This window comes from Oncorhynchus mykiss, chromosome 9, assembly GCF_057628025.1.
Source record: "Oncorhynchus mykiss isolate SJ-2025 chromosome 9, ASM5762802v1, whole genome shotgun sequence".
In the NCBI taxonomy this organism is placed as follows: domain Eukaryota; kingdom Metazoa; phylum Chordata; class Actinopteri; order Salmoniformes; family Salmonidae; genus Oncorhynchus; species Oncorhynchus mykiss.
In genome coordinates this window covers 5,866,672-5,880,409 of record NC_143030.1, presented here as the reverse complement: position 1 = coordinate 5,880,409, position 13,738 = coordinate 5,866,672, and the positions used below count along the sequence as shown (strand labels likewise).

General features: G+C 48.8%; 1 protein-coding gene across 1 annotated transcript in view; it reads left to right on the top strand.

Moving 5' to 3' along the window:
- The first annotated feature begins 3,694 nt into the window (after positions 1-3,694).
- LOC110518252 (serine/threonine-protein kinase DCLK2) overlaps positions 3,695-13,738 on the top strand; it is a 61,046-nt gene continuing 51,002 nt past the window's right edge. The window contains exons 1-2 of the mRNA XM_036987093.2: positions 3,695-5,192; positions 12,999-13,363. Coding sequence (XP_036842988.2) covers positions 4,778-5,192; positions 12,999-13,363 — 780 coding nt within the window. The 5' untranslated portion in view covers positions 3,695-4,777. The remainder of the gene's footprint in view (positions 5,193-12,998; positions 13,364-13,738) is intronic.

The window sequence follows — 13,738 nt, the reverse complement described above, 5'->3', positions numbered from 1 at the left end:
ATGTGGAGCTACTGTTCTCCATCATTCTATCAGCAGACAGACTGATGTGGAGCTACTGTTCTCCATCATTCTATCAGCAGACAGACTGATGTGGAGCTACTGTTCTCCATCATTCTATCAGCAGACAGACTGATGTGGAGCTGCTGTTCTCCATCATTCTATCAGCAGACAGACTGATGTGGAGCTACTGTTCTCCATCATTCTATCAGCAGACTGACTGATGTGGAGCTACTGTTCTCCATCATTCTATCAGCAGACAGCACTGATGTGGAGCTACTGTTCTCCATCATTCTATCAGCAGACAGACTGATGTGGAGCTACTGTTCTCCATCATTCTATCAGCAGACAGCACTCTGACTGATGTGGAGCTACTGTTCTCCATCATTCTATCAGCAGACAGACTGATGTGGAGCTACTGTTCTCCATCATTCTATCAGCAGACAGACTGATGTGTAGCTACTGTTCTCCATCATTCTATCAGCAGACAGCACTCTGGCTGATGTGGAGCTGCTGTTCTCCATCATTCTATCAGCAGACAGACTGATGTGGAGCTACTGTTCTCCATCATTCTATCAGCAGACAGACTGATGTGGAGCTACTGTTCTCCATCATTCTATCAGCAGACAGCACTCTGGCTGACGCTGAGCTACTGTTCTCCATCATTCTATCAGCAGACAGCACTCTGGCTGACGCTGAGCTACTGTTCTCCATCATTCTATCAGCAGACAGACTGATGTGGAGCTACTGTTCTCCATCATCCTATCAGCAGACAGCACTCTGACTGATGTGTAGCTACTGTTCTCCATCATTCTATCAGCAGACAGCACTCTGGCTGACGCTGAGCTACTGTTCTCCATCATCCTATCAGCAGACAGCACTCTGACTGATGTGGAGCTACTGTTCTCCATCATTCTATCAGCAGACAGCACTCTGGCTGACGCTGAGCTACTGTTCTCCATCATTCTATCAGCAGACAGACTGATGTGGAGCTACTGTTCTCCATCATCCTATCAGCAGACAGCACTCTGACTGATGTGTAGCTACTGTTCTCCATCATTCTATCAGCAGACAGCACTCTGGCTGACGCTGAGCTACTGTTCTCCATCATCCTATCAGCAGACAGCACTCTGACTGATGTGGAGCTACTGTTCTCCATCATTCTATCAGCAGACAGACTGATGTGGAGCTACTGTTCTCCATCATTCTATCAGCAGACAGCACTCTGGCTGACGCTGAGCTACTGTTCTCCATCATTCTATCAGCAGACAGACTGATGTGTAGCTACTGTTCTCCATCATTCTATCAGCAGACAGCACTCTGGCTGACGCTGAGCTACTGTTCTCCATCATTCTATCAGCAGACAGCACTCTGACTGATGTGGAGCTACTGTTCTCCATCATTCTATCAGCAGACAGACTGATGTGGAGCTACTGTTCTCCATCATTCTATCAGCAGACAGACTGATGTGGAGCTACTGTTCTCCATCATTCTATCAGCAGACAGCACTCTGGCTGACGCTGAGCTACTGTTCTCCATCATTCTATCAGCAGACAGCACTCTGGCTGACGCTGAGCTACTGTTCTCCATCATTCTATCAGCAGACAGCACTCTGGCTGACGCTGAGCTACTGTTGTCCGGTACTTTTCTCATTGTAGCCAAGCTACTATTTTTTTTTCCCGTAAAATGCCAGATTAACTTTAAGCAAAACATTAGATAGAATATAGCTGGCTACATTATTTCTATGACAGGCCGAACACACTTGAAATATGACGGCCATGCATCGTTTTGCCTTGATTTACTTGTGTGGCTGCCAGCCAAACAGCGTTTATCATCGGATGGAAAAAGAAGCCATTTGTACGTCTAATGTGATGCCCTAATGTATTTTCTGTGAAGGATAATTATAGTTGCACATCCCTGATCACTCTATTGAAGCAACAATAAAAAATAAAAAAACCCTTTCAATATATAATTAAAAGGGGACTAAGTAGTGAACGAGTGGACACAACGAGTGGACACTTCAGGAGGAAGGAGAGATTGTTGCGATGTATCCTAAATCCAGTGTTCTCCATGGTTCTGAACCCTTATAGGTTAAGGTTGTAGAGCCGTGCACGGCCTGTGGTTCTGGACCCTTATAGGTTAAGGTTGTAGAGCCGTGCACGGCCTGTGGTTCTGGGCCCTTATAGGTTAAGGTTGTAGAGCCCTGCACGGCCTGTGGTTCTGAACCCTTATAGGTTAAGGTTGTAGAGCCCTGCACGGCCTGTGGTTCTGGACCCTTATAGGTTAAGGTTGTAGAGCCGTGCACGGCCTGTGGTTCTGGACCCTTATAGGTTAAGGTTGTAGAGCCGTGCACGGCCTGTGGTTCTGGACCCTTATAGGTTAAGGTTGTAGAGCCGTGCACGGCCTGTGGTTCTGGGCCCTTATAGGTTAAGGTTGTAGAGCCCTGCACGGCCTGTGGTTCTGGACCCTTATAGGTTAAGGTTGTAGAGCCGTGCACGGCCTGTGGTTCTGGACCCTTATAGGTTAAGGTTGTAGAACCGTGCACGGCCTGTGGTTCTGGACCCTTATAGGTTAAGGTTGTAGAGCCGTGCACGGCCTGTGGTTCTGGACCCTTATAGGTTAAGGTTGTAGAACCGTGCACGGCCTGTGGTTCTGGACCCTTATAGGTTAAGGTTGTAGAGCCGTGCACGGCCTGTGGTTCTGGACCCTTATAGGTTAAGGTTGTAGAGCCGTGCACGGCCTGTGGTTCTGGACCCTTATAGGTTAAGGTTGTAGAACCGTGCACGGCCTGTGGTTCTGGACCCTTATAGGTTAAGGTTGTAGAGCCCTGCACGGCCTGTGGTTCTGGACCCTTATAGTTTAAGGTTGTAGAGCCGTGCACGGCCTGTGGTTCTGGACCCTTATAGGTTAAGGTTGTAGAGCCGTGCACGGCCTGTGGTTCTGGACCCTTATAGGTTAAGGTTGTAGAGCCGTGCACGGCCTGTGGTTCTGAACCCTTATAGGTTAAGGTTGTAGAGCCGTGCACGGCCTGTGGTTCTGAACCCTTATAGGTTAAGGTTGTAGAGCCGTGCACGGCCTGTGGTTCTGAACCCTTATAGGTTAAGGTTGTAGAGCCGTGCACGGCCTGTGGTTCTGAACCCTTATAGGTTAAGGTTGTAGAGCCGTGCACGGCCTGTGGTTCTGGACCCTTATAGGTTAAGGTTGTAGAGCCGTGCACGGCCTGTGGTTCTGGAACCTTATAGGTTAAGGTTGTAGAGCCGTGCACGGCCCGTGGTGCTGAACCCTCGGTGCCTGGCGGACAGCTGGGGTCTTTGAGCGTGGGTGGGACCAGGGCCTTCTCCTAATAAATGTACTCTCTGTCTGCTGTGCCACACCCAGTAAGTCAGAATACAACAGTCCAGTCATCACATACAGGTGTTAATAATTCATTACCTTAAGTGATTGCAGGAGGCTATTGTTATAGGTCTGGTTTGAACATGAGGAGAAGAATCCAATCAGAAGTAATTTCCTACCCGTTTTTAGAACGGTTACTATTAGCCTAACGTTGTCAAACATTCAATGGAAGAAAAACTATGTGAAGTCTGTTATAATTATGCTTCAGATGAGGTAGTTGACCGGTTAATGATTAAACTAACGGCGCTAGGACCCGGAAATAACCTGGCTCCTCCTCTCCTCCTTCTCCCCGGGAGCACGCGCTAGACGTTTGGGTCCTCTGCTCACCTGCTAGAGGAGCTCGCTATCCCCTCAAACTAGCACAGCACCGGGGAGAGAATAGGACTGGGTTGTGATAATCACGCAGGACGCTCTTTGTCTCTGTCTCGCTCTCTCCGCAGCTACGCTGTCTCGTTGGGCACCGATCGCGCGTGTGCAGAACGTAGAAATTGTCGCACGCCCGGAATGAAATTAAAACATCGATGGTTGGTTGGTGACGTTTCTGCTTCCTAAATTTGGATTATTCGGGATTCCTGGATTCCTTCTTTTTTTTTATAACACTCGCGAATCCCAGGAATATCGAACCAGACGTGGCAGAGCGAGCCCATAGCAACCGATTCCCACCGTGAAGACACATCCGCTGTTAATCCACAGTCCAAGACAAATCAATGTCCTAGTATTCATCTATTCTAGTTCAACATATACTTTCTGACGGAGAACAATGTCCTAGGCTACAACGTTTGATTATAGAATGAACCTACAATTTCTCCATTTAGTCTACAAGGAAGTTGCCTGTCATGTGGACGTGGGATGCACTCTAGAGTGGTGTATTGATAGGTTAGAAAATAGCCTACACCGTTTCTTCAGCATCACGCTACAATAGACCGGACAGATGATGATGATGATGATGCTACAGTAAGATGCTGGTGTGACGTTGCTGGATCTCTTTTCTCTCTCTATACGCACCTCATCATCACCGCCCAGCCCAGCCCAGCCCAGCGGCAGACAGACAGACGGACAGACAGACCTTCGGAGGAGGGCTGGACCGCTATTGGCTACAGTAAAACCGCCAACCGAACATGCTCACGTAGCAGCAGCAGCAGGAGCAGCACCAGTGGGTTATCAAGGAACCGGTAATCGCTAGGCTACAGACCATGCCCGGTGTAACCTATTATAAGAGGATGTTGACTGACGAGTTGTGATTATCGTGAATAGATGGACGGTTAGGCTGCTACCAGGATCCCTTTTCATTCTACCACATGCTGATGATGACAATGGAATAAAAGATTCGGTAACCGGGAGAAAAGAACTGTGAATCTGTGTGAATCCATAGTTAACGGTAACCGCGATGTCTCTCAACAAGACTATCGAGCTGGAACATTTCGATGAACGGGACAAGGCTCGTCGTAGCCGATCCACTCGCTCCACTGGTGCTTCTACCGGCGGGGGATCCGGTTCGAGAGGCAGCAGCCTGGTGCCAAGCCCCGCGCACAGCGCCAACTGCAGCTACTACCGCACGCGCACGCTGCAGACACTCACCTCAGAGAAACGTGCCAAGAAGGTCAGGTTCTACCGGAATGGGGACAGGTATTTCAAGGGACTCGTGTATGCGGTCTCTAACGACAGGTTCCGGTCATATGATGCGCTGCTGATGGAGCTGACCCGGTCCCTGGCGGACAACCTGCACCTGCCTCAGGGCGTGCGCGCCATCTATACGGTGGACGGGATCAAGAAGATCACTTCTATGGATGAACTGGCAGAGGGTAAGAGAGAGTGTGTGTGTGTGTGTGTGCGCGTGTCTGCGTGCGTGCGTGCATGTGTGTGCGTGTGTGTGTGTGTGCGCGCGTGCGTGTGTGTCTGCGTCCATCACATCTTAAAGCCTCACCTGAATTCGCATTTATCATTTAATGTCCACAGAATGAGACAAATATATTAATCAATCAGTCATTCGAATGATCAATCAACCAATCTCTAGCCTGGATTAGGTCATGAGGAAGAACACCAACAAGCTCTCACAGTCTCACGTTTGTCCATAAACATCACATTTCATTCTGAATGGTTAAGGTCTGGGATAGGGTTATGAATGGTTAAGGTTATGAATGGTTAAGGTTTGGGATAGGGTTATGAATGGTTAAGGTCTGGGTTAAGGTTTGGGATAGGGTTATGAATGGTTAAGGTTGGGGATAGGGTTATGAATGGTTAAGGTTGGGGATTGGGTTATGAATGATTAAGGTCTGGGATAGGGTTATGAATGGTTTAGGTCTGGGATAGGGTTATGAATGGTTAAGGTTTGGGATAGGGTTATGAATGGTTAAGGTCTGGGATAGGGTTATGAATGGTTAAGGTTGGGGATAGGGTTATGAATGGTTAAGGTTGGGGATTGGGTTATGAATGATTAAGGTTTGGGATAGGGTTATGAATGATTAAGGTCTGGGATAGGGTTATGAATGGTTAAGGTTATGAATGGTTAAGGTTTGGGATAGGGTTATGAATGGTTAAGGTCTGGGTTAAGGTTTGGGATAGGGTTATGAATGGTTAAGGTTGGGGATAGGGTTATGAATGGTTAAGGTAAGGGTTAAGGTCTGGGATAGGGTTATGAATGGTTAAGGTTGGGGATAGGGGTTAAAAAAGCTAGTGGCGAGCACTGGGATTGAACACACAACCCTCGGAGTCGGAGCTCGTGGTTAACCGCAAGCCTACCTGATGGTTAGAGCGTTCACTCCTAGTGGACGGTTTTTAAGTCATCTCCCGACATCCTTGGTACCTGGACAGACATCGAATTTCGCCTTGGATCCTGAATGACCTGACCTTCTCACACACACACACACTCACACACCCACCCACCATGTGTAATCATGGAAAGTTCCCTGGAAATGGAAAAACAGTCTGTTGTTCCATTAACGGTAGCTCTAGCCGGTAAACGTTTTGGAGCCAGCCAGAATGTAGAGTAGCGGTAAGTGCTGCTGTTATCGGGTCAATGAGTGGGCAGGGTTTAGAGAGAGACTGGCAGTATAGGTCAGATAGACTGACATGCCCTGTCTGTGTCTCAGTGTTGAGGCCACTCTGGCTGCCTAGACTATATAACCCTCCTCCTCCTCTTCACCTCAATAGACTATAGAACCCTCCTCCTCCTCTCCTTCATCTCAATAGACTATAGAACCCTCCTCCTCTTCCCCTTCACCTCAATAGACTATAGAACCCTCCTCCTCCTCTCCTTCATCTCAATAGACTATAGAACCCTCCTCCTCCTCTTCCTCTTCATCTCAATAGACTACACAACCCTCCTCCTCCTCTTCATCTGAATAGACTACACAACCCTCCTCCTCCTCTTCATCTCAATAGACTATAGAACCCTCCTCCTCCTCTCCTTCATCTCAATAGACTATAGAACCCTCCTCCTCCTCTCCTTCATCTCAATAGACTATAGAACACACCTCCTCCTCCTCTTCATCTCAATAGACTATAGAACCCTCCTCCTCCTCCTCCTCTCCTTCATCTCAATAGACTATAGAACCCCCCTCCTCCTCCTCCTCCTCCTCTTCATCTCAATAGACTATAGAACCCTCCTCCTCCTCCTCTTCATCTCAATATACTATAGAACCCTCCTCCTCCTCTCCTTCATCTCAATAGACTATAGAACCCTCCTCCTCCTCTCCTTCATCTCAATAGACTATAGAACCCTCCTCCTCCTCTTCCTCTTCATCTCAATAGACTACACAACCCTCCTCCTCCTCTTCATCTGAATAGACTACACAACCCTCCTCCTCCTCTTCATCTCAATAGACTATAGAACCCTCCTCCTCCTCTCCTTCATCTCAATAGACTATAGAACCCTCCTCCTCCTCTCCTTCATCTCAATAGACTATAGAACACACCTCCTCCTCCTCTTCATCTCAATAGACTATAGAACCCTCCTCCTCCTCCTCCTCTCCTTCATCTCAATAGACTATAGAACCCCCCTCCTCCTCCTCCTCCTCCTCTTCATCTCAATAGACTATAGAACCCTCCTCCTCCTCCTCTTCATCTCAATAGACTATAGAACCCTCCTCCTCCTCTCCTTCATCTCAATAGACTATAGAACCCTCCTCCTCCTATTCATCTCAATAGACTATAGAACCCCCCTCCTCCTCCTCCTCTGCCTCTTCATCTCAATAGACTACACAACCCTCCTCCTCCTCTTCATCTGAATAGACTACACAACCCTCCTCCTCCTCTTCATCTCAATAGACTATAGAACCCTCCTCCTCCTCTCCTTCATCTCAATAGACTATAGAACCCTCCTCCTCCTCTCCTTCATCTCAAAAGACTATAGAACACACCTCCTCCTCCTCTTCATCTCAATAGACTATAGAACCCTCCTCCTCCTCCTCCTCCTTCATCTCAATAGACTATAGAACCCTCCTCCTCCTTCATCTCAATAGACTATAGAACCCTCCTCCTCCTCTCCTTCATCTCAATAGACTATAGAACCCTCCTCCTCCTCCTCTCCTTCATCTCAATAGACTATAGAACCCTCATCTCCTTCATCTCAATAGACTATAGAACCCTCCTCCTCCTCCACCTCCTCCTCCCCCTCCTCCTCCTCTTCATCTCAATAGACTATAGAACCCTCCTCCTCTTCTCATTCATCTCAATAGACTATAGAACCCTCCTCCTCCTCCTCCTCCATCTCAATAGACTATAGAACCCTCCTCCTCCTCTTCCTCTCCTTCTTCTCAATAGACTATAGAACCCTCCTCCTCCTCCTCTTCATCTCAATAGATTATAGAACCCTCCTCCTTCATCTCAATAGATTATAGAACCCTCCTCCATCTCAATAGACTATAGAACCCTCCTCCTACTCCTTCATCTCAATAGACTATAGAACCCTCCTCCTACTCCTTCATCTCAATAGACTATAGAATCCTCCTCCTACTCCTTCATCTCAATAGACTATAGAACCCTCCTCCTCCTCCTTCATCTCAATAGACTATAGAACCCTCCTTTTCCTCTCCTCCATATCAATAGACTATACAACCCTCCTTCTCCTCCTCCTCCTCCTTCATCTCAAAAGACTATAGAACACACCTCCTCCTCCTCTTCATCTCAATAGACTATAGAACCCTCCTCCTCCTCCTCCTCCTTCATCTCAATAGACTATAGAACCCTCCTCCTCCTCCTCCTTCATCTCAATAGACTATAGAACCCTCCTCCTCCTCTCCTTCATCTCAATAGACTATAGAACCCTCCTCCTCCTCCTCTCCTTCATCTCAATAGACTATAGAACCCTCATCTCCTTCATCTCAATAGACTATAGAACCCTCCTCCTCCACCTCCTCCTCCCCCTCCTCCTCCCCCTCCTCCTCCTCTTCATCTCAATAGACTATAGAACCCTCCTCCTCTTCTCATTCATCTCAATAGACTATAGAACCCTCCTCCTCCTCCTCCATCTCAATAGACTATAGAACCCTCCTCCTCCTCCTCCTCTCCTTCTTCTCAATAGACTATAGAACCCTCCTCCTCCTCCTCTTCATCTCAATAGATTATAGAACCCTCCTCCTTCATCTCAATAGATTATAGAACCCTCCTCCATCTCAATAGACTATAGAACCCTCCTCCTACTCCTTCATCTCAATAGACTATAGAACCCTCCTCCTACTCCTTCATCTCAATAGACTATAGAACCCTCCTCCTCCTCCTTCATCTCAATAGACTATAGAACCCTCCTCCTCCTCCTTCATCTCAATAGACTATAGAACCCTCCTCCTCCTCCTCCTCCTTCATCTCAATAGACTATAGAACCCTCCTCCTCCTCCTCCTTCATCTCAATAGACTTTAGAACCCTCCTCCTCCTCCTTCATCTCAATAGAACCCTCCTCCTCCTCTTCCTCCTCCTCTTCATCTCAATAGACTATAGAACCCTCCTCCTCTTCATCTCAATAGACTATAGAACCCTCCTCCTCCTCTTCATCTCAATAGACTATAGAACCCCCCTCCTCCTCCTCCTCCTCCATCTCAATAGAATATAGAACCCTCCTCCTCCTCCTCCTTCATCTCAATAGACTATATAACCCTCCTCCTCATCTCAATAGACTATAGAACCCTCCTCCTCCTCCTCTCCTTCATCGCAATAGACTATAGAACCCCCCTCCTCCTCCTCCTCCTCTTCATCTCAATAGACTATAGAACCCTCCTCCTCCTTCATCTCAATAGACTATAGAACCCTCCTCCTCCTCCTCCTCTCCTCCATCTCAATAGACTATAGAATCCTCCTCCTCCTCCTCCTTCATCTCAATAGACTATAGAACCCTCCTCCTCCTCCATCTCAATAGACTATAGAACCTTCCTCCTCCTCTTCATCTCAATAGACTATAGAACCCTCCTCCTCCTTCTTCATCTCAATAGACTATAGAACCCTCCTCCTCCTCCTCCTCCTCCTTCATCTCAATAGACTATAGAACCCTCCTCCTCCTCCTCCTCCTCCTTCATCTCAATAGACTATAGAACCCTCCTCCTCCTTCATCTCAATAGACTATAGAACCCTCCTCCTCCTCTTCATCTCAATAGACTATAGAATCCTCCTCCTCCTCTTCATCTCAATAGACTATAGAACCCCCCCTCCTCCTCCTTCATCTCAATAGACTATAGAACCCTCCTCCTCCTCTTCATCTCAATAGACTATAGAACCCTCCTCCTCCTCCTCCTTCATCTCAATAGACTATAGAACCCTCCTCCTACTCCTTCATCTCAATAGACTATAGAACCCTCCTCCTCCTCTTCATCTCAATAGACTATAGAACCCTCCTCCTCCTCCTCCTTCATCTCAATAGACTATAGAACCCTCCTCCTACTCCTTCATCTCAATAGACTATAGAATCCTCCTCCTACTCCTTCATCTCAATAGACTATAGAACCCTCCTCCTACTCCTTCATCTCAATAGACTATAGAATCCTCCTCCTACTCCTTCATCTCAATAGACTATAGAACCCTCCTCCTCCTCCTTCATCTCAATAGACTATAGAACCCTCCTTTTCCTCTCCTCCATATCAATAGAATATACAACCCTCCTTCTCCTCCTCCTCCTCCTTCATCTCAATAGACTATAGAACCCTCCTCCTCCTTCATCTCAATAGACTATAGAACCCTCCTCCTCCTCTCCTCCATATCAATAGACTATACAACCCTCCTTCTCCTCCTCCATCTCAATAGACTATACAACCCTCCTCCTCCTCCTTCATCTCAATAGACTATAGAACCCTCCTCCTCCTTCATCTCAATAGACTATAGAACCCTCCTCCTCCTCTCCTCCATATCAATAGACTATACAACCCTCCTTCTCCTCCTCCTTCATCTCAATAGACTATAGAACCCTCCTCCTCCTCCTCCTCCTCCTCCTCCTCCTCTTCATCTCAATAGACTATAGAACCCTCCTCCTCCTCCTCTTCCTCCTCCTCTTCATCTCAATAGACTATAGAACCCTCCTCCTCCTCCTCTTCCTCCTCCTCTTCATCTCAATAGACTATAGAACCCTCCTCCTCTCCTTAATCTCAATAGTGTTATTTCACTTCTCCCCCAAAAGTTCACCTGGTGATGAAGAGTGTAACTCAACCTGGTCAGTAACTTGCTCTGTAGAAACACCCAAAAGTTCACCTGGTGATGAAGAGTGTAACTCAACCTGGTCAGTAACTTGCTCTGTAGAAACACCCAAAAGTTAATTTACTGGAATTAAAGGGGTGGGGTCATTTTTTTTGTCCTCAAAGCAATTATTCTAAAATGACCCAAAATAAGAAGAGAACATTATGCCTGATTAAACTAAGCGCAGGTTCCCGTGGGAACAGTGACAGGTGAGAGGATTATGCAAAAATGGCCCAACGTGCTTGACTAGCACTGTCATTACCTTATGCAAATAGGACTGTAACACACACACACACACACACACACACAAACCACACACACACACGCGCACCACGACACACACACACTCCACACGGGCAGAATTGCATTCACTATCTATCCTCCAGGTATTTGAATAGCTACCAATGTCACCCAGTACCAAGGTCAAACAGTGTTATCAAAGAATACAGGAGAATACAGTAGAGGGGAGAGGAGAGGAGAGGAGAAGGGGGAGAGGTGAGGTGAGAGGGGGGGAGAGGAGAGAATAGGAGAAGGGGGAGAGGTGAGGTGAGGAGAAGGGGGAGAGGTGAGGTGAGGTGAGGAGAGCGGGGAGAGGTGAGGTGAGAGGAGGAGAGGGGGGTAGAGGAGGGGAGAGGGGGTAGAGGAGGGGAGAGGGGGGAGAGGAGGAGGGGAGAGGGGGGAGAGGAGAGGGGGTAGAGGAGAGGAGAGGGGGTAGAGGAGAGGAGAGGGGGTAGAGGAGAGGAGAGGGGGGGTAGGGGAGGGGAGAGGAGAGGAGGGGGGTAGAGGAGAGGAGGGGAGAGGAGAGGGGGGGGTAGGGGAGAGGAGGGGAGAGGAGAGGAGGGGGGTAGAGGAGAGGAGAGGAGAGGAGGGGGGTAGAGGAGAGGAGAGGAGGGGGGTAGAGGAGGGGAGAGGAGAGGAGAGGAGGGGGGTAGAGGAGGGGAGAGGAGAGGAGGGGGGGGGAGAGGAGAGGAGAGGAGGGGGGTAGGGGAGAGGAGAGGAGAGGAGGGGGGTAGAGGAGGGGAGAGGAGAGGAGGGGAGGGGAGAGGAGAGGAGGGGGGGTAGAGGAGAGGAGAGGGGGGTAGAGGAGGGGAGAGGAAAGGGGAGGAGGAGGGGGGTAGAGGAGGGGAGAGGAAATAAGAAGGAGAGGAGAGAAGAGGAGGAGGGGAGAAGGGAGGAGGGGGGAGGAGATGGGGAGAGGAGGGGAGAGGAGAGGAGGGGGGAGGAGGAGAGGTGTGCAGAAATTCCTTTTAAGGTAGCAACGGCGAGCACTCCAAGGAGATGCAGTCCTAAAACAGAGGTTGGTATGATAGATGTGATGAAGCCTGACACCAAGGCTGCATCAGAAATAGCACCCTATCCTGTCTGTAGTGCACTACTGTTGACCAGAGACTTATGGGCCCCCAGTCTGTAGTGCACTACTGTTGACCAGAGACTTATGGGCCCCCAGTCTGTAGTGCACTACTGTTGACCAGAGACTTATGGGCCCCCAGTCTGTAGTGCACTATGTAGGGAATAGGGTGCTATTTTAGGATGCCCCCACTACAGCCTCTTCTGCTCTGTTCACTCTGCTCCTGAGGAGGGAGATCGCTCTGACACACACACACACACACACACACACACACACACACACACACACACACACACACAGTCTGCGGTGTGACCTCTGAGTTTGATATGCAATACTGCCTCGCCATATCACATGAAAGACATCTAGTCATGTTTTGAAGAGATAGAGGTTGTAATGGATCCCAGAGTATTGAACTGGGACGAGTGTCTCTCCTCCAGGTGACTGTTACGTGTGTGTGTGTGTGTGTGATGTATTCATAATGTCTCTCCTCCAGGTGACTGTTACGTGTGTGTGTGTGTGTGTGTGTGTGTGTGTGTGTGTGTGTGTGTGTGTGTGTGTGTGTGTGTGTGTGTGTGTGTGATGTATTCATAATGTCTCTCCTCCCAGGTGACTGCTACGTGTGTGCGTCCAACGAGCCCTATCGTAAACTGGACTACACCAAGATCAACAACCCAAACTGGAAGCCCGGTGTTACCGCTGGCACCTCTAGCGGTTCCCCTACTGTCCCTGGGACGCGGTCTGGGTCTGGCCCGGGCCCGGGCGGTCAACAGCTGGTCAGAGAGAGTAATGACTTTATAAAACCTAAGCTGGTCACGGTGATTCGTAGTGGAGTGAAGCCGAGGAAAGCAGTCAGGATTTTATTGAACAAGAAGACGGCGCATTCCTTCGACCAGGTTCTGGAGGATATCACCGAAGCTATCAAACTGGACTCTGGTGCCGTCAAGAGGCTTTATACACTGGACGGGAAACAGGTAGGACGGGAAACAGGTAGGAGGGGAAACAGGTAGGACGGGAAACAGGAAACGGGTAGGATGGGAAACAGGTAGGAGGGGAAACAGGTAGGACGGGAAACAGGTAGCAGGGGAAACAGGTAGGACAGGAAACAGGTAGGACGGGAAACAGGTAGGACGGGAAACAGGTAGGACGGGAAACAGTAAACGGGTAGGATGGGAAACAGGTAGGAGGGGAAGCAGGTAGGACGGGAAACAGGAAACGGGTAGGATGGGAAACAGGTAGGACGGGAAACCGGTAGGAGGGGAAACAGGTAGGAGGGGAAACAGGTAGGACGGGAAACAGGTAGGAGGGGAAACAGGTAGGAGGGGAAACAGGTAGGAGGGGAAACAGGT